The 20,202-nt window shown below is 45.7% G+C and overlaps 1 protein-coding gene across 1 annotated transcript in view; it reads left to right on the top strand.

Moving 5' to 3' along the window:
* Positions 1 to 20,202, top strand: part of DNAH9 (dynein axonemal heavy chain 9) — a 450,622-nt gene that overhangs the window by 204,325 nt on the left and 226,095 nt on the right. The window contains exons 33-37 of the mRNA XM_012555448.1: positions 1,578 to 1,686; positions 2,975 to 3,122; positions 8,405 to 8,579; positions 13,467 to 13,640; positions 14,672 to 14,879. Coding sequence (XP_012410902.1) covers positions 1,578 to 1,686; positions 2,975 to 3,122; positions 8,405 to 8,579; positions 13,467 to 13,640; positions 14,672 to 14,879 — 814 coding nt within the window. The remainder of the gene's footprint in view (positions 1 to 1,577; positions 1,687 to 2,974; positions 3,123 to 8,404; positions 8,580 to 13,466; positions 13,641 to 14,671; positions 14,880 to 20,202) is intronic.

The raw sequence follows: 20,202 nt of genomic DNA, 5'->3' as shown, positions 1-20,202 counted from the left end.
TCACTGCCATTGGTGGCAAGGTTTTTAGCATTGTTGGAATTTCCTTCCACATCTTCTTCACGTAGATTAACTTAATCTCCCAAAAAGGATCTTAAAATCATCTACTCAAATCTTTCTTTGTTTAATTGGCTTTTGTTGTAAATAAGGAAACTGGGGACCAGAAACATTCTGAGCCTTGTCAAATATCCTCAGTGGTGGCAAGTGTATCTATTTAGAGTGCATTTGATTTTTTATAAATAAGGAAAACTAACTGTGGGCCAATAAAATCACTGTTGAACTGGTAATATCATTGCTCGAAGAGGGCAGTCAATACAATTAAATTCAATACAATTAAATACGGTTGAATTCACACACAAAAGAAGACCAGACTTACTGGTCTGACAGAGACTGGAGGAACCCCTGAGACTGTGGCCCCTGGACATGCTGCTGACTCAGAACTGAAGCCACTCCCGAAGTCCACCTTTCAGCCAAGGATTAGACAGGCCTATAAAACGAACAATAACACACGTGAAGAGCACACTTCTTAGTTCAATCAAGTATACGAGACCCAATGGGCAACACCTGCCCAAAAGCAAAGACGAGAAGGCAGAAAGAGATAGGAACACTGGACAAATGGACACGGGGAACTAGGGGTGTAAAGGGAAAGGGAGAGAGTGTTGATACATTGCAAGGATCGCAACCAAAGTCATAAAACAATTTGTGTATAAATTTTTAAATGAGACACTAATTTGCACTGTAAACTTTCACCTAAAGCACAATAAAATTAAAAAAATAAAATGGGACTTTATTTTTCATGCTACTCCTAAACTTGTTCAGAAAGCATACCCAGAAGAGAGGTTTTACAATTATCTAAGCATTTACAGAATCATTAGGATAAATGTACGCTCTCCCAAAGAGACTACTTTCAAAGAAACAGTAGTCATATGAAACCGAAGCTCTTTTTCTTCAAACATTTTCTTAGTCGAATATGGTCTAGAAAGGTCTGGCCATCTACTTCTGAAAATCAGCCAGTTGAAACCGCACGGATCACAGAAATCTGATCTGCAGCAGATAACAGGGATGGTGCAGGGCCAGGCAATGTTTCGCTCTGTTTTGCATGGGGTCGCCATAAGGAGGAATGGCAGCTAAAAACAACAACCAATTGCCATCAAGTCAACTCTGACTCATGATGCCCTCGTGTGTGTCAGAGTAGAACTTTGCACCATAGAATTTTCAATGGCTGATTGTTCAGAAGTAGATTGCCAGGTCTTTCTTCTGAGGTGCCTTTGGTGGTCTCAAAACTCCAGCCTTTTGGGTAGCAGCCAAGTGCGTTAACCACTTGCACTTCCTGATTCACCACTTGCACCACCCAGAGACTCCCAACAACAACAACATTAAAATCATTGACATCAATTTAATCTTTTTAAATAACTTCCTGATTCAGTACACACACAGAGGGGTGGGAGTGGAGGGAGTACAGAGGGAGAGAGAGAGAGATTTAGAAAATACTTATAATGAGAAGAGGAAACAATCAGCCCACCAGGTGGCCATGCATCCCAACTCCTTCCTAACACAGCATGTCCCGCTCTGTGTTTCAGGTGCTGACTCTGGCAAGCAATGAGAGGATTCCTCTTAATCCCACAATGAGGCTGCTCTTCGAGATCAGCGACCTGTGCACAGCCACCCCAGCAACTGTCTCCAGAGCAGGTATGTCTCTAGAGCACGTAAGGCCCAAGAAAGAAAAATAACACCAAACTGCACAGTGAGAGACAGGTGCCTCTAGCTAGCCTGTAGTTCCAAGCAGGAGCCAGAAACTGATCATCTAAAACTCTGGTGTAGCTCTCAGCCCTAATGCACATGCACCAGGGTGTGCATTGTAAGACCAGGGCCGTGTCATCTTTCTAATTCGGAAATGCTGTACCGATGGGAGGGGAAATGACCCCTGAGCTGGACAACTGTCCACTGCACATAAGTGCCTGGAATTAGGCTGCCTTTAGGCCAGTTCTAGCCTCCAGATCAATGGCGATGACCTAGACTTGCAATTTCCACTAAATCCTGTTTCAAAATATCAGCCCTAAAGCTTAACTTTCCCTTTATCCCCACTCACCAAATTTATCAGCAGACACTAGAGGGTATCAGCAGACACTAGAGGGTACAGAGAACTTGAGTGGTCTCTTCAGATAATATCAGATTCCCTTTCAAGGACCTATGCTGTGGTTGATGAACTCGGGCCAGGAGAATTGTGTCTCCTTCTCTGTACTGGTTTCCTATGGCTGCCAAATTACTACAAACTTGTGGCTTAAAACAACAAAAATTTAGTCTCTCACGGTTCTGGAGGCCAGGAGTCCCAAATCCAAGCATTGGCAGGGCCATGCTCCCTCTCAAGTCTCTAGGGGAGAAACCTCCCTTGCCACTTCCAGCTTCTGGTGGCTCTTAAGCTGGAGGCATCCCTTGGCTTGTGGTCACATCACTCCAATCTCTGCCTCCATCTCACATTGCCGTCACCTCTAAGCATGTTTCTCCTCTTCTTTATCTTATGAGGACACTCGTTAGTGTCCTACCCAGGTAATTCAGAGTGATCTCATCTCGAGAGCCTCCATTTAATTACATCTGCAAAGACTCTTTTTCCAAATAAGGTCACAGTCATGGGTTGGAGGGGTTAGGACATGAACATGTCTTTTTAGGAGCCACCATTCAACCCACTGTACACTCTCACACCGTGACAAGTATTGCTAATCAAACACAGTCTTCTTCTTCTTCTTCCTCAACTTGGCCTTAGGGTCCGTCTCAACACAGCTCTCCACGTGGCTGTTATCAGTCAATCAGAGTTGGTTTCAAGTGTAAACCCTTTGCCCTCTCAGACCCAGGCCAGGGCTCAGTTCTTTTTAAGCCCAGTCTTCTATAGATTTTCTAAACAGAAAAAATACCTGCCTGGTGTGAAGAACATGCTGACATCTATGGAATACTCACTGAATAATATTCTCTGTGCTCCCAGGCATCCTGTACATCAACCCAGCAGACCTGGGATGGAACCCTCCAGTGAGCAGCTGGATTGACAAGAGAGAAATCCAAATGGAGAAAGCAAACCTAACCATTCTGTTTGACAAGTACCTTCCAACCTGCTTAGACATTCTCCGAACCAGGTAGGCCAAGGAACAAGGACGGTAACAAATTAAAGCAGCAGTAAACAATCTGTTGGCTCCACCTGATGTCCTGCCGATGTTCTGTCCTATCCTGAAAGTCAGATGTCCCCAGAACACTCCCCTCCAGGCACAGCAGATGGCAGAGGGGGGCGCACATTAATGATAGCCATGGGATGCCTGTCTTCGTGCAGGAAAGGAGGGAGGGGAGTGAAGAGGAGGAAGATTTGAAGTGCCTTTCATGAGTGCCATGTGGGTGTAGCTGAAGGTGGCTGTTGACTGTCATATCAGATAACAGTCCTGGACTCAGACCCTTTGGTCTGCCAGGCAGGCAGCTAGTCCTCTGTCTTCGTCTTCTAGGGCCACCATAGCAAAGGACCACAAAGTGGATGACTTTAAAGAGCAGACGTTTATTGTCCCACAGGTTTGGAGGCATCTTAGTTATCTAGTGCTGCTATAACAGAAATACCACAAGTGGTTGGCTTTAACAAACAGAAATTTATTCTCTCGTAGTCCAGGAGGCTAGATGTCTGAATTCAGGGTGCTAACTCCTGGGGAATGCTTTCTCTCTCTTTTGGCTCTGGGGGAAGGTCCATGTCATCAGTCTTCCCCTGGTCTAGGAGCTTCTCAGCACAGAGACCCCGGTTCCAAAGGATGTCTCTACCCCTGGCTCTTCTTTCTTGGTGGCATGTGGTCCCTCTCCTCTATGCTCAGTTCTCTCTTTTATATCTCAAAAGAGATTGACTCAAGATACAACCTAATCCTGTAGGTTGAGTCCTGCCTCATTAACGTAACTGCCTCTAATCCTGCCTCATCAACATCATAGAGGGTAGGATTTACAACACATAGGTAATTACATCAGATCACAAAATGGAGGACAACCACACAATACTGGGAATCATGGCCGAACCAACTTGACACACATTTTTGGGGGACACAATTCAATCCATAACAGAGGCTAAAGTCCAGATCAGGGTGTCATTTCTCAGTGAAGGTCTTTCTTTGTCTCTTTCGGTTTCTAGTAGCTGCTGGCCATCCTTGGTGTTCCTGGGCTTAGAGATGCTTCTGCCTCCACAGTCACAGGATGTCTCTCCTTGTGTGTCTGTCTCTCAGTGTCTGTTCTCGCCTTTATAAAACACCACTCAGAAGGGATTAGGTTTAGGACCAGCCCTACTCCTTGTGACCTAATTAACTTAACAAAAGAAAAACCCTAATTTTCAAACAGAATCACATCCACAGGTATAGGAGGTAGGACTTCAACATATATTTTGGGGAGGAATCGTTTAAATCCATAACACCCTCCTGCAAATGATCCACAGGCCAGAGTGAGAGGTGAAGATGGCACCTATGAGTGACAAGTGAGGCCACTTCCTGTTCCTGGCTGAGTATGTCCATAGCCCGGACAACACGGGATTAGGTAGAGCTTATCACTTGACAGTCCTGTCCCTCAGAAACTGTGCATTCACTTTCCCTCTTACGAGTTTGCTGAAAGCAAAAGCAACAAGCCTTCACTACCTGCCACTTAATTAAGAGATTAGTTACTCTTAACCAAAAGGACACTTACTACAGCACATTATTATTATATGGGTCTGCAGAGAGGGGTTCCAACATTTGGAACTTTGTTTTAGACTCCCTTTTTATGCCACGCAATGCATCGTGCTGTGAATCTGGCTTTCAACCCCATAAACCAAACCAAACCAAACCTGTTGCCGTCAAGTCGATTCCAACTCGTAGTGACCCTATAGGACAGAGTGAAATTGCCCTGTAGGGTTTGCAGGGAGCAGCTGGTGGATTCAAACTGCTGACCTTTTGGTTAGCAGCCGAGCTCTTAACCAGTGCTCCACCAGGGCTCCTTCAACCCTACAGGGCAGCCAAAAATGGGATTCAGAGGCAGGTTCTGGGATGGTGATGTGACCCTCAGATCAACAGTTCATGAAGACTCCAACAATTTCAGGTCTGGATAATGTTTCTTGGAGAAATTGAAGTCTATCTCTCAAAATGACCCCTGGATACTTACTCATTGCTCTGTCACACATGGGATATGATTGTACCTCCCATGCTAGCCAGCCTTGAGGCAGGGGTGAAGGGAGAACTTTAGCCCACAGGCAGAAATGTTTCAAGAAGGCCTCAGGGACTCATTCCCTATGTCCCAACCTCATCTTGCTCCCTGGGTGGTGCAAAGGGGTAAGTGCTTGGCAGCTGACAAAAAGGTTGGAGGTTCAAGTCTACCCAGGATCACCTCAAAAGAAAGACCTAGCAATCTACTTCTGAAAGACCACAGCCATTGAAGACCCTCTGGAGCAGAGTTCTATGGCACCATGAGTCAAAGCTGACTCAATGGCAACTTGTTAGATTTGGCTTTAACCCTACCCTATCAACTGTATAAAAATCCATCCACATTAAAAATAAATTTTATTGACATTTTTTTACCCCAGTTAAATTCAAATAATTAATTCATTTTATATCACTACAAGCTGAGTTGCAGTTGAGTAGGTGACATAATGACATATTTTAGATGTTTAATTAAACATTTATTCATTTGGATTTTGTAGTTTTTCTATTTAGCACGATAATTATCTTTCTGAGGTTCAGCATTTGGTAACGTTTTGTGAAGCTTGGGCCCCGGTGGCCTGGAACCCTGTGCTGTCTGCATCTGGTGCGATAAAGCATCCTCGCCAGCAGGGGGAGCCTGGAATCGGGCAGCAGTGGCTGGTGCCACAGATGGGCAAGGGTGGCAAAGAGTTGAAACACCACAGAAGGGCAGCCCCTGGGTGGTGCAGATAGTTAACACACTCCACTGCTAACTGAAAGGCTGGAGGTTCGAGTCCACCCAGAGATGCTGCAGAAGAAAGGCCTGGAAATCTGCTTCTAAAAAAACAAGCCATTAAAAAAATCTGTGGAGCACAGTTCTGCTTTGACACACTTGAGAACCATGTGTCTGGACTGACTTGACAGCAACTGTAAAAATACACACACACACACACACACACACACACACACACACACAGAAGGGGAAAGTGTTAGGAAAATAGTATATCCCTGTTCTTTAACTTTTGATGAGAAACTTGCCCAATATATCCTTGGACTAAGCGTCAGGCCATTTCCCACCCTGAGTATTTAGAACAAGAGCTGCCAAACTCTGGTGCGTTTGTGTGTGAGCGTGGGTGTGTGTGCGCGTGTTTATCCTGAGAGGGGGCAGGGCCAGAGTAGCAAAACCCTTTGCAAGTCCTGCCTAGGTTGTCTGGAATCTCAGTTTGGAATGTAAGGATGGTTGGCACCTATTGTCTTGGTGCCTCATCTGAAACTGAGCCTGAAATGGTTCCATTTTAGCATCTTGTCGTGAATCTGTATCCAATACGTGAAAAGAAGCCCGTCAAGCACCCAGTTTTCTCACCCCTTGAATGGGAGTACTACCTATACTATTAGATCGTTTCACGCGCGTGGTAAGGACTGCAGGTAGGTTAAAAACAGGCACAAACTGGAAACACGGAAGAGAATGGAATGAATGCCATTCAACTCCAAGGCCCAGTGTGGTCCGTGGCTCTTACGGTGTCAGTCAGTGGTGTTGGTCACCTTACGGCCGTAGATCCTCCTCCTGTGTGGCCTGTGAGCTAATCTCACTGTGGGGGTGGCAGTGTGGTCAGATGGGTAAGGAGGGGGGAGTGTGTAGGTATGTGGTGTACACTGTGTGCGTGTGCCGTGATGAGAGTGCCCCACAAGAGGTGTGGGGGAAAGTGTGCGAGAGTGTGTTTGTGTATGCCTCTGTGTGTGTGCACTCACACACATGCATCTGGTCCCTTGGGCATAAGATGGCCCATGTGCATTTTATGTGCTTTTCAGTCACGACCTCTAAAGCCAAGATTAAAAGTTACAAAACCCAGGTCAGGGCAAAGTCACAGTATTTCAGATGAGGAGCTCTGTTAACTCATGATTGTATAAAATAGCCACCTGTCCTGTCGCACTCTATCCCCTAGATAAGACTCTGGCCCCAGAGAAAATGTTTTTTCAGTGTATTTTAGTTGAGGTAACATCTCTGAAGTGGAGGAGTAGAAAGAGTGGAAGAAGCACACCTGTCTTAGTTATCTGGTGCTGCTATCACAGAAATGCCACAAACAGAAATGTATTCTCTCACAGTTTAGGAAGTTAGAAGTCTGAATTCAGGGTTCCAGCTCTAGCAGAAGACTTTCTCTCTCTGTGGGCTCCGGAGGAAGGTCCTTGTTTCTTTAAGCTTCTGCTCCTGGGCAATCTTCATGTGGCTTGGCATCTCTCTTCCCCCATCTCTGCTCTGCTCCATTTCTTGTTTAATCTCTTTTATAGCTCGAAAGAGATTGACTTGATATACCCCACGCTAATCCTGCCTCATTAACATAAGAAAGACAACCCATTCCCAAATGAGGTTATAACCATAGGCATAGAGGTTAGGATTTACAACACATATTTTGGGGGGACGCGATTCAATGCGTAACAGCACCCATCATGACTCTTTAGGTGCTTTTTGACAATTGTGGAAACTGCGAGGGGAGTGGAACTAGTGAGGTATTTTAATTTGCTTGTTTTGTTGCAGCTGCCTACATTACCTAGGGACTAGAGGGGGAACATCAGTGTTCAGAGAAGAGGAGAGGAAAGGAGGGTATCAGAGGAAAGAAAATGAGAGAAGGAGAGCGTTACTCTCCTAGGGCTGCCATACCAAAACACCACACACTGGGGGGCTTATAAGAACAGAGATTTACTGTCTCACAGTTTTGGAGGCTGGGAGTTCAAAATCAGGGTGTCAGCCATGTTGGTTACTTCTGAGGGGCTCTGAGGGAGCATCTGTTCCATGCATCTCTCCTAGCTTCTGGTGATCCTTGGCGTTCCTTGGCTTGTAGATCACTCCAGTCTGTGCCTCCTTCTTCATGTGGCAGGCCTCCCTGTGTCTTTCTCTGTTTATTCTCCTCCTTTATAAGGACATCATTCATATTGGATTAGAACCCACCCTACTCCAGTATGACTTCATGCTAACTTAACTGACACCATCATTAAAGACTGTTTCCAAACTAGTGCACATTCACAGGTTCCAGGGATTCGGACTTCAACGTATGGACTGGGGGGACCTAGTTTAGTCCATAACAGAGACTTCTCTGGAGAGCTCTGTGTCCTCTCTTCTTTTACAAAAGGAGTTGACCCAAGATGCTGGTGAGAATAATCACCACGGCAAAACCGAATGGGCTAAGTAGCTAGCCAACAGCCCCTCTCATGTGCAATACCCATGGTGTTTTACGACACTTTCAGGTCTCTCTTTGCAGATTTAAGAAGATGATTCCAATCCCAGAGCAGAGCATGGTTCAGACGCTGTGCCACCTTCTCGAGTGCCTCCTGACCAAGGAGGACATCCCTGCAGACTGCCCCAAAGACATTTATGAACTTTATTTTGTGTTTGCTGCTATCTGGGCTTTTGGTGGAGCAGTGGTCCAAGATCAGGTGAGAGGATGTGCTGACGTTACCACCACATTCTAGCCCGCACAGACAAAAACTGATTTTCCAACCAAGAATTGGAAGCTGTGACAGTTAAGTGTCAAGAATTAACTTAAAAGCCTCAGACTAGTTAGTTATCTGCCCATTGCTGTGCTAAAGACATCAATCCCCACAGAAGGGCCTCACTGTGTGAGAAACGAGTCTGTGATGTGTTTAGAGCTGTTGCTTTTCAAGTTAATGAACATATCTTGATTTCACTGGAGCAGTTGCAGTGTTTGAGTCTAAACAACCGTTGGTCTAAGTGAAACTACTTTACAAGGCGATATGTGTTTTATACAGAGAGAGGTGGAATGATCCTGTACTGTAGGAGCTTGAGTGGAAGGAATCCCTTCAAACTTCTAAAAATCTTCAGAACAGGGATGACATGGGGCTGCTCTATCCCAGAGCTGGCCATCACCCATACCCCTGAAACACAGAAGGTTGAGCTACAATTCATAGACACCCAGGGGTGGGAAATCAAGGTAGATTTCATCCCATAGTGTTGCTTGCTGCAGCCCCATGTTCTTTGTTGTAGGGATGTTGGCTTGGAGTATCTCGGGGTAAATGGCATCCTATCTTCTAGCCCTATCAGCATTCCTAGCCTGTTTCTTTACTTACTTCCCTTTCAGATAAAAAAAAGTATTATTTCTGGAAGCAATGGAGTCAAAGCTAGGCAACTCAATCTTTTAAATCTGAGACTTGCTAGCTGTCAGGCAGTATCATTTGGTGGTGAAGAACATGGATCCTGGACCTGGTAGTGCCGGGGTTTGACTTCTGCCGCATATTAGCTGGGGGGCCCTGAGCAAGTTACCTAACCTGTCTGTACCTCCCTCTTCCAGCGTGTACAGAGGAAAGAAGGATGAGGACAGTGGTGGTGAGGATTCAGTGAGTCACAATGTTCTAATTGCCTGACATGGATACGTGCAAACACTTACAAAAGTGCTGGCACACACAAGTGTGCAAACACTTAGAAAAGTGCTGGCACACACAAGTGCTTACTGCTAATATACCCCTGACATACATGTTCCTAAGGCATTGGTGGCTCAGTGGTGGAAGGTTTGCCTTCCACACAGGAGACCTGCTTATGATTCCTGGACAATGCACCTCACGTGCAGCCAGCACTCATTCGTCTGTCAGTGGAGGTTTGCGTGTTGCTATGATGCCAAACAGGTTTTAGTGGAGCTTCCAGACTAACGTGGACTAGGAAGGAAGGCCTGACAGTCTACTTCCAAAGAGCAGTCAGTGAAAACCCTGTGGGCCACAACAGTCTGATCCGTGGCCGACCGTTTGGTTCTGTTGTGCGTGAGGTCACCGTGAGTAAAGGACCGGCTGATGGCAGCTGTCAACATCAGCTTAAATATTCGGTTTCATAGCAACTGTCTGGTGCCCCTCTCACAGCAGGGGGTCAAACTCAGCTGCAGTTGTTGGATAGTTATGATTTACTCTTTCTGGGCTGGGTTGATTTTGGAGCTTTTTCAAGAAGACAGGTAAAAGTTTCAGCCTTCCAGGGCAAAACCATGTTCTAGAAATCCAAAATGGAGATGAGCCGGGACAAAAAGAATTAACAATTTCTTTTCCATTTTCACAGGCTCTTGGTTGTAATGTCCATCCTACCTCTCATCACTTCCTAACTTGTTTTTTGGTGCTCAGAACTCAGAAGGCAGATCTCATAGCCTCTGGGGGCTTATGTCTTTCTCCCTCCCCAGAGCCAGATGCTGGGGGGTGGGGGTGGGGGTGAGGGGTCTCCCAGAGCAGGAAAAGCCTCTAGGAATTTCACAGTGTCTGTTCAGCGGTCCTTGGAGCTTCCTCAGGGGCTGCTGCTTTGACTGCTTTACATGTCCCCTTTGAGGCAAGGAGGCAAAGATTCCAGCAGGAATCCTAAAGGAGACCTAGCTGAAATGCACAAGGATCCAGAAAGCATAGTTTATTGCTTTCCACCAAATGTAGTCTCTGACCTTTTAGCTGCTGAAATGTCAAACAGCAGCTGCTGGGTTTCTCTCCCGTGTTGGTGCTGAGCAGCCATGGGGTATCAGGATGAAGATACGTGGTCAGTTTTTCTGTCTCCGTACAAAAACATTTAAATCCACTCAACTCTTATTAAAAGGTCAGGAGAAAGCATTCCCCTAGGTGTCCTGGGCTCTGGAGCACTTGGAGCCATGGGCAGCAGTGCTGGCCCATGGGAAGAGGACAAGGGAGAAAGCTTTTAGCAGCATGGGATGGCCAAGACCCCTACAGAACCTGCATTAAAGCTAAACACCAAAAATAGTACTGTAAATTGAAAAGTAGGAATTTGGCCAAAATACTTGCATCAGGAACACCAATGGTGCTTACATGTGAAAGGCTGTCATTAAAGCAAAGCAAAAACACAAAATGGAACCCATAGTGAGTAGTACCACCAGTTGTTGTTGAGTTGGTTCTGACTCGTGGCCACCCCATGTGTGTCAGAGTAGAAATGTGTTCCATAGGGTTTCCAATGTCTGATTTTTCAGATGTAGATTGCCAGGCCTTTCTTTGAAGACACCTCTGGTGAACTCAAACCTGCAACTTTCTGGTTAGCAGCCAAGTACATTCACTGTTTGTATCACCCAGAGATTACCATAGCTAAGTAGAAGGTCTAAAAAAAAAATTTTTTTTTAAGTGTCCTGACTAAATACTTTGCAGCGGCCGAGGAATTATCTATCAGAAGCCTATGGTAGAGAGAGCAGTGGTTTTGGGAGACTGAAATGTGGGCTCAACCCCCCAGTTCTGCCATATACCTCTGGAGGTGTAATTTTGTGCTTTTGTCTTTTCATACATAAAATTGGAGTAATGTTAAGTAGCTGTGAGTGCTGTGAAGATCAAACGAGGTGCAATTGCATTCCAGACTGTACTGTACCATACCAGTCAAGTCTCCATGTCATTAAAGTTAAAAGGCAGGGAACAAACCCGAGAATTGTCAGAATCCAATGGGGGGGGGGGCTTCAAAAGGGGCCTATCCATTCGTGTCCATTGATGAAGAGATGCCCAGAGAGGTGAACTGAGAGAGGACCCCTGGACTGGCTCAGCAGAGACGACTGTGCCCTAAAGTGTCCAATTACAATAGAAGGTGAGGCCAATCGCTCAGTTACAGGGGTGGGGTGAGATCACGCAGGTGTGGCTGGCTAACAGCTTGGTGAGAAATTGATAGTGTTGTGCAAGGTGGAGTTGAGGGTGAGGAAGGGAGAAGATCCACACAGTCTCATTCTTCCTAGAGGTGGCCTTCATCTCAAATGTTCCATATAAATCTAACATCCTGTTTTCATAGACAGTTAAAAGTCTTCAAGTGTTTCATCCGTGAGTTAAAAATGAGGATTTTTCCGGGGCTTCTGATTGGAAAGCACAATATTGAGAAGCAATAGTGTCTTCTTAATCTGAACTCATGTCAGAATAAGAGCAACAAACAAATGAGTCTTTATCTCAGGGTCTGGTGCTAATTCCCAATCTCATTTCCAAGCAAAAAAGCTCAATCTTACTTACTTAATAGACAGCAAAATGAGAGGTGCTAGTTCCAGTCCAGATTCGTTGCCATGTGCCCAGCTTCCGGATCTGGGCGCCCCCTCCCAGTCTTTGGAGGCTGTCTTTGTCCTGCCCTCCAGGAACATTTCCTGTGGGGCCCAAGGTGGGCCTAGGACTTTTCCTAGGACTGCGTGTTCAAAGGCTGGCTTTGCCCCCCTTAGAGTTGTACTAGCAGTGGGTATGTTTTGGTGTGTGTGTGTGTGTGTATGTGTATGTATGTGCATGTGTGTGTGTATGTGTGTGACGTAGTGTGTACGTAAGTGTATGTATGTGTGTGTTCATGTGTGAGTATCTGCATGTGTGTACATGCATGTGTATGTGTGTGACTGTTTACGTGAGTGTATGTGAGTGTATGTATGTTTGTGTGTGTGCGTGTAATACATGTGTGTATGTGTGTGTGACAGCGTGTGTACGTGAGTGTGTGTGTGTGTGTGTGTGTGTGTGCATGTGTGTGTGTTTTGGTGTGGCCACAATAAGATAGTTTTAATCCACTGAGTACCCAGCCCTGTCCCTCAGGAGCTCGTAGTCAAACATGTATGCATGTAAATTATATACCTCTGCCTCTTCTTTCCGTCAGAAAGACCAGTATAGCTTTGTTTCCTCTACTGCTCCTAGATTTTAGAATTGTAGCCCTTGAAGGAACCTTAGAAATCTTTTCTAGAATCCCCATTTTACAGATGAGGAGCCTGAGGCGCAGAAACACGTGGTCTGCCTGTGGTTAAGTACACCACTTCCGGGCTCTTAGCCATGCTGCGCCTCACATGTCAACAGTCATTATCACCATTTTACTCCATCCATCTGACCGACATTCTTGAAAGTGCTCAGAGTTTCAGGGACCTCTAGAGGATGGGGGCTGGTTTGTCTCTCCAGGAGTTCTTGGGCCACACTTGTCAATCTTGTGGCCAGGGGCGCCCCTCTCCTCTGTGTCCTTACACCCTCTCCAGCCCCTGAACCCTGTGATGCCATCTGTCAGGTGCGCCTGTGCCAGGCAGCTCAGCCGCAGGGTCCAGCAAGGGTGCGTCCATACTCCACAGCAGCAGCTGCCCGAGGGCGACCTGGCTGCAGTCTGACGTCTGAGAGTGTTGTGGGGTCTGCTCCGTGATCCTTGCAGCTCCTCCGTGGTGGGCGTCTTACACAGCGTTAGCAGCAGGGCCTTGTAGGGCTGATCCTCAGGGCAGCAGCGCCCTTCCAGGAGGAGCGGGGTCCATGGGGCAGGAGCACATGGCGTCCCTGCCCTGACTTCTGCCCACTGCCGCGTCGGCCTGTCTGTGCTCCGTGGGCTCTGCAGGACCCAGTCCCCCGACACCTTGACTTTTGCAGCTCGTGGACTACCGGGCAGAGTTCAGCAAGTGGTGGCTGACTGAGTTCAAGACTGTCAAGTTTCCTTCCCAGGGAACCATCTTTGACTACTACATAGACCCAGAGACCAAGAAATTCGAGCCTTGGTCCAAGCTGATCCCCCAGTATGAATTCGATCCTGAGACGCCTTTGCAGGTGAGTGGGGCTAGAGTGGGCCAAGGATGGGCAGCTGCCCCAGGAAGCTACACCAGCTTCAGGAGTAGCCCCGTATCAGAACCCACGTTTTACCCTTGCTACATGGTGCAAACGACTAAGCAGTAGGCTGCTAACCGAAAGGTTAGGGGTTCGAGTCTACTCAGAGGCGCCTCTGAAGAAGGACCTAGTGATCTACTTTAGAAATATCAGCCATTGAAAACCCTCTGGAGCACAGTTCTACTCTGGCACACATGAAGTTGCCATGAGTTAGAATCGACTCGATGGCAACGGTTAGGAACGAGTAGCCCCCAAATACATGCTTTTTCAGTGCAAATCATTGCTGTAATGAAGTCTCAAGATTGCCAATGGCTAGGCACAGTGTTTAGGAGCTCGGCTGCTAACCAAAAGATCGGCAGTTGACTCTACCAGCTGCTCCTTGGAAACCCTATAGGACAGTTCTACTCTGTCCTATCGGGTCGATATGAGTCAGAATCGACTCAACGGCAACAGATTTGTGTTTTTGTTTGTTTTTTTGGTGGGGGGGTTTAGGAAACTTAAGTACCAGTCCAAGCAGACATCCTGTATGGAGAGGGATAACAGCGAGAGAAGATTCCAAAATGCATTAGTGGGGCCACAGGGAGACAGAAGAGAGCTGGTAGAGGAGAGTGGGGGTGCTCTCTACCCAACTGCCGGGAACCCCAAAATCAAGTTGATAGGATGATCTCACTGGATCAGGGAATAATGTCGACTAGCTCTTCTTACTGGAATCCCGGGTGGTACAGATAATTGATGTGCTCAGCTACTAACTGAAAGGCTAGAGGCTCAGGACCCCCACCCCCACCCACGCAGAAGCGTCTTCAAAGAAAGTCCTAGTGATCTACTTCTGAAAAATCAGCCATTGAAAACCCTGTGGAGCACAGGTCCGCTCTGACGCACATGGGGTCACCATGAGTCGGGGTCAGCTCCACAGCAACTGGTTGGTCTTTGGTTGGTGTTTCTCCCACGAGCCCTGCCCTGTGTCCCTGTCTCAGGCGTGCCTGGTGCACACGAGCGAGACCATCCGCGTGTGCTACTTCATGGAGCAGCTCCTGGGGCAGCGGCGGCCTGTAATGCTGGTGGGCACCGCGGGCACTGGCAAGTCGGTGCTGGTGGGAGCGAAGCTGGCCAGCTTGGACCCCGAGGAGTACCTGGTGAAGAACGTGCCATTCAACTACTATACCACGTCAGCGATGCTGCAGGGTGAGGGGCCCGGCGGGTGTGGGGTGGGGCAGAGGACGTCTGGGTGGCCTTGTCACCTGACAGCTGGAGCGGGTTGTTGGGCACCTGCTGGGCTTGCTGGCCCAGCTCTGTGCATGTCCTCTCACCGTCCCCTTTCACTGCTCCCCTCTTTTCCCCCCACAACACCTCTGCCCCACTTCTGTACCCCCACTCAGCACTGCCCCCTTCTCCCGTCCTTTCTCCCTGCGTCTCTCCCTGGCCTGTAAATCCCTCAAGGGCAGTGTGTTTGGCACAGAGCAGTTCTGCCCCTCGATGACCAAGAAAGCTGAAAACTTTTGGAGAAATGGGAATGGACGTGTGGACTTCTGGTGTGGGAAGTGTCTCTAGAGATCACAAGATCTTGTATCTTATGGTTTACGCTCAACTACTAACCTGAAGGTTGGTGGTTCACACTCACCCAACAGCACCGTGGAAGAAAATCCTGGTGATCTGCTTCCACAAAGATTACAGCTGAGAAAACCCTATGGAGCAGGTCTACCCTGTCACACATGGGGTCTCCATGAGTCAGAGTTTGGTTTTTTATTTTTTATCTCATACACAGGGAAACTGAGGCTCCAGTAAAAGCATGTGATTGCCCAAGGTCACCAACGGGCAAGGCTGGCATGACACTCGGTCTTCTGACTCCACATGGAGCATGCTTCTCATGGTGGGCACCCAAATGGTGATGAGCCCCCCCGGGTATGTCTTCAGAGTTAGGGGCTCACTGAAGGAAAGTCCCTTCCTTCTCACTGATAGCGGGGTCTCCTTTTTTATAGAAACACTCAATACATTAACCCTAGAAAGAGCTTGGTTTTGAAGAAGCAGATTCCACATGCCTGGCTGGTACAAATCTTAACACGGTTTCGTCTACCTATTAGAGTTCCTCTTTCTTGTTCAAGGCAAGGCATAGCGCTACACTTAATTGCAGTTCTTGAGTCCAGTGCCTGACCAGTTTACCAGCTCTGTCCATTTACTCAATTCTTACTACTATTACCAGTTGCATTGGAGGTGACTCCAACTCATGGTGACCCTGTATGTGTCACAGTAAAACTGTGGTCCATTGGGTTTTCAGTGGCTGATTTTTTAGAAATAGATCACCAAGTCTTTCTTGTGAGGCACCTCTGGGTGGACTCGAACTTCCAACCTTTCGGTTAGCAGCTGAGGGGGGTTAACCCTTTACGCCACCCCGGGACTTTACTACTACTTGTTGTTGTTGTCTTGTACAATCAGGTCAGTTTCAACGCGTGGCGACCCCATGTGTTACAGAGTAGAACTGCTCCATAGGGTTTTCTTGGCTGTAATCTTTACGGAAGCTAATCGCCAGGTCTTTTCTTCTGCAGTGCCGTTGGGTGGGTTACCAGCCAAGCGCAAACCACTTGTGCCACCGAGGGTCCTCTTATTACTATTAGTGTATTAGTAGTAGTAGTAATACTAATACTAATAACTGACATGTATCAAATACTCATCAGGTATGTATCGGGCAATAACCTGACTTTAGACTTCTACACATTTTATGCTCATATGATCTTGTATTAGCCTGGTGAAGTAGGTACTTTTATAGATGAGAAAACAAAGGCACAGAAATAAAGTACTCTAGGCCACAGAGTAAGCGATAGAGCCAGGGTTTGAACCCAGATATTCTGACCACCAGGATATACTGCCTGCCTGGTAGGAGAATGCTTTGTAAACTGTAATAAATATTTAACATGATTACTATTATCATCAGTAGTACTGTTCAGATATTCCAGAGGAGTGGTTTTCTAGAATCCTGTTAGAGTGGTTTAAAATTTATAGCCAAGGAAGAGGAGACGAGCTTCTCACAATACCCTGACCTCTTGCTCTCACTCTGGATCCCAAACCTGTAGGACTTTCTCTTTCCCCCCTGTTGGGATGCAGAGAATTATTGGAGAAGTCACAAAATGTTGTCCAGTAGAGCAAGGATGAACACTCAGTGTGGCTGGACATACACAACTTTCCTGTCTCTCATTAATGCCCTGGTGGTCTCCCCTTAGCAAGTAAACCCCACTTCCATCCCTCTTTCACACTGCCGTTGTTATGTGCTGTTGAGTCAGCCCCTGACTCATGACAACCCCATGTGTTACTGTTCTGTAGGGTTTTCTTGGCCGTAAACTTTAGGGAAGCAGATCGCCAGGGCTTTTCTTCTGCAGTGCTGTTGAGTGGGTTACCAGCCAAGTGCAAAGCACTTGAACCACCGACCTTATGAGCCCAATACACTCTCTGCAGCTCAGTGTTCTAACTTGCTGTTTGTACTAAAGACCCTGTATGATTAAGAAAAGATTGAATGTGACGTGGTGTACTTGGCTTTAAATGTGGCTAGTAAACCCAGGAACATGTGCAAAACTGTGTACTTGTAATGCGTGTGCATCTATAATGGCAAAAGATGGTAAATAACCTAATTATCCATCAATATTGCCATATGATGAAATACTATGCAGCCAGTACAAAGAATGAGGAAATTCTGTATTTACCGAGATGGAACTATTTCCAAAGTTTTGTTGAGCAGGAAAAGCAAGAGACAGAGCAGTGTCTATAGGATGCTCTAAATTGTGTCTCACTTACGTGGCACCCATATACGCATGTCTATGATTATATATACTTAGAATACCTCCAGGAGGATACACAAGGAACTGGTAACAGCCGTTGCCCCTGGCAAGGGAATTGGAAGCTGATGATGTGCTGGGGAATTACTTAAACTTTTTTTAGAATTATGAAATATTTCAAACATGCAGAAAAGTACTGAAAATAACATAACAGATATCCATGTACCCACCACCCAGATTTAACAGATGCTAAAATTTTGCTATCTTAGCATAAGTACAGTTAATACACCACCCTCGTCCCTTCCTCTTTTCTGCCCCTTATTAAGCAGAGTATCATCCTAAATTTACACTTTTGATACTTCTGTGTATCCATAAAAAAAAGTGTTGTTGTGTGCGTACCTGCCTTTGACCATTTACTTTTTAAATCGTCCTGTTTTTCGTTTGTTTTGATACATGCAGATCTAATTCATGCATTTTCACAGTTGCATAGAACCCATTGTCTGAGTAAATCACAGCTCATTTTTCCATTCTCCTTCCTGAAAGATAGAATGTTTTTATTGTTGTAAAAATAAATGTAACACAACATTTTGCCAATTTAATGTTTTTCACGTGTGCAATTTAGTGACATCATTTACGCTAATCATGTTGTACAGCCATCAACAATATCCCTTGCTGAAATTTCCATGATCATAACCAGAAACTCAGTGCTTTCTAAACAACAACACTCCCCCCCAACCCCCGGCCCCACCCCACCTTGCCCAACCTCCCTATCGCCCCAGGTAACCACTTATGTACTTTCTGGGACAGAATAATTTTTTTTACATTTTTCCCTTTTAAAAAAAGCTTTATTGAGTTATAACTGAGATACAGTAAACACATGTTTAAAGCATATAATTTGATAAGGTTTGAAATATTTGCACACCCCTGAAACCATCACAACAATTGAAATAATATACATGTCTATCACTTTATGCCTCTTTGTAATCCCTCCCTCCCAGCCCCTGCCCCCATCCAGCCCTGTTCCAGGACAACCACTGATGTGCTTTCTGTCACTGTAGGTTAGGTTGCCATGTCTAGAAGGTTATATAATGACTCATACAGTGTGTATTCATTCTGCCTTCTTTCACTCAGCATGATTTAGAGATTCACCCAAGTTGTTGAGTGTATCAATAGTTCTTCTTGTCATTCCTGAGTAGTAAGATAAAATATGTAACACATTTAGAATGATTCCACACATACAATAGTGCTTAGTAAATGGAAGATGTTATTATAATAATATTATCAAAATCCTTCTCAAATTTAAGAATCTGTAAATATTATACAATAATTCCAAAGCCCCAGCTGCCAAAGGAATGTGAGCAAATCCCTTTGGCTTGAAAAAGGAGTTTAACATAAACTATGTGAAAACAAAAATAGTGTTTGTGGAAGAAATATTCCAGCTTTCCAGCCGGCATGATTGCACCCAGCAGGTCAGTTTATTGAGGTGTCAGGGTACATTTTGCAACTCACTCATCCCGATTGCCTATCAAATGCCATTTTTCTCAAAATCAGATGCTCTTTTACAGAGGAGGCTGCTGCCGGGTAACACCTGCGTCTCTCCTCTGTTTCATTACATTCACCTCTGGAGTCTCCACTGAGTACTTCTCTACACACAGAGTCAGAACTCCTTTTAAATACGAAGGGAGACCTCACCACAGGAGTGTCCAGGCTAGGACCACCCTTCAGTACAGCAGTCTCAGGGGCCCACCTCTCTCAACATTCTCTGCTGCCTCCAGGCATCAGTTACCATGGCCTTGTATTTTCATCCTGTGTATCTGCTGAAGGATAATAGAAGCCTCTCAACTGAATCTTCACATTCCAGTCCATCAAAAATGGCCCCAGGACCCTAAATTTAATTCTATCTGCTGTACTCCTACTCCTCCATCCACAGCAAAAATTAACGAAATAATATTCTCTCTACATTGTGTTCAGTTTTCAAATTTGAACAATGATTAATTGCAAAGAGGGAAACTGGGTTGTTGGGGACAAGGATGGTAGGGGGGATTTTATTTATCTCTTTTGGAACTTACCAAGTATTCAAGTATATTCTATAAAAACTTTAATAAATTTAAAATGGTGAAAATTTTTTTTTAAAAAGTACAAATGGCGGCTGTGGCTTCAGGCATTCCCATAACCCACCAGTTGAATACCAGTTATTTGTTTACAATGTGCCAAACATTGTGCTAAGGGTGCTACTTTCTTTAGTTCATTTAATCGCCTCAACCCTGTGAGACACTGTAACAGTAATGTTTTTGGCTTCAAGTAGCAGAAAATCTAAAGATAGTAGTGTAAACAAATGGAGTTTTGTTCACACAACAAGAAATCTAGATGTAGGCAGTTGCTAATGCTAGATCAATGGCTGAATGATATAAATGCAAAAAATCTGCTATTCTTGTAACTGCTCCCTCGTGGTGGCAGAATGGCTGCTGCTCCAGCCATCACATCTACATTCCAAATTGAAAAAAAAAGATAAAGGAAAGAGGCAGTGCACATGTCAGAAAATGATTGTTCGCCAGGAACACCATAGACTTATGCCTTGTTCTTACTGTTTAGAACTATGTCAAAAGCCACTCCAACTGGAAAATGCTTAAGAGGTGGTTGGAAATGGTGTCCATCACAGATCGGAAAATTGTCCTCATTTTTATAAGATGAGAAAATGAGGCTTAGAGAGGTTAAGTGGCTCCCCTCAAAGTCACACAATGAGT

Source organism: Trichechus manatus, unplaced genomic scaffold (genome assembly GCF_000243295.1).
Source record: "Trichechus manatus latirostris isolate Lorelei unplaced genomic scaffold, TriManLat1.0 scaffold00040, whole genome shotgun sequence".
In the NCBI taxonomy this organism is placed as follows: domain Eukaryota; kingdom Metazoa; phylum Chordata; class Mammalia; order Sirenia; family Trichechidae; genus Trichechus; species Trichechus manatus.
The sequence above is the reverse complement of the archived record's forward strand: the minus strand, read 5'-3'. Positions and strand labels throughout refer to the sequence as shown.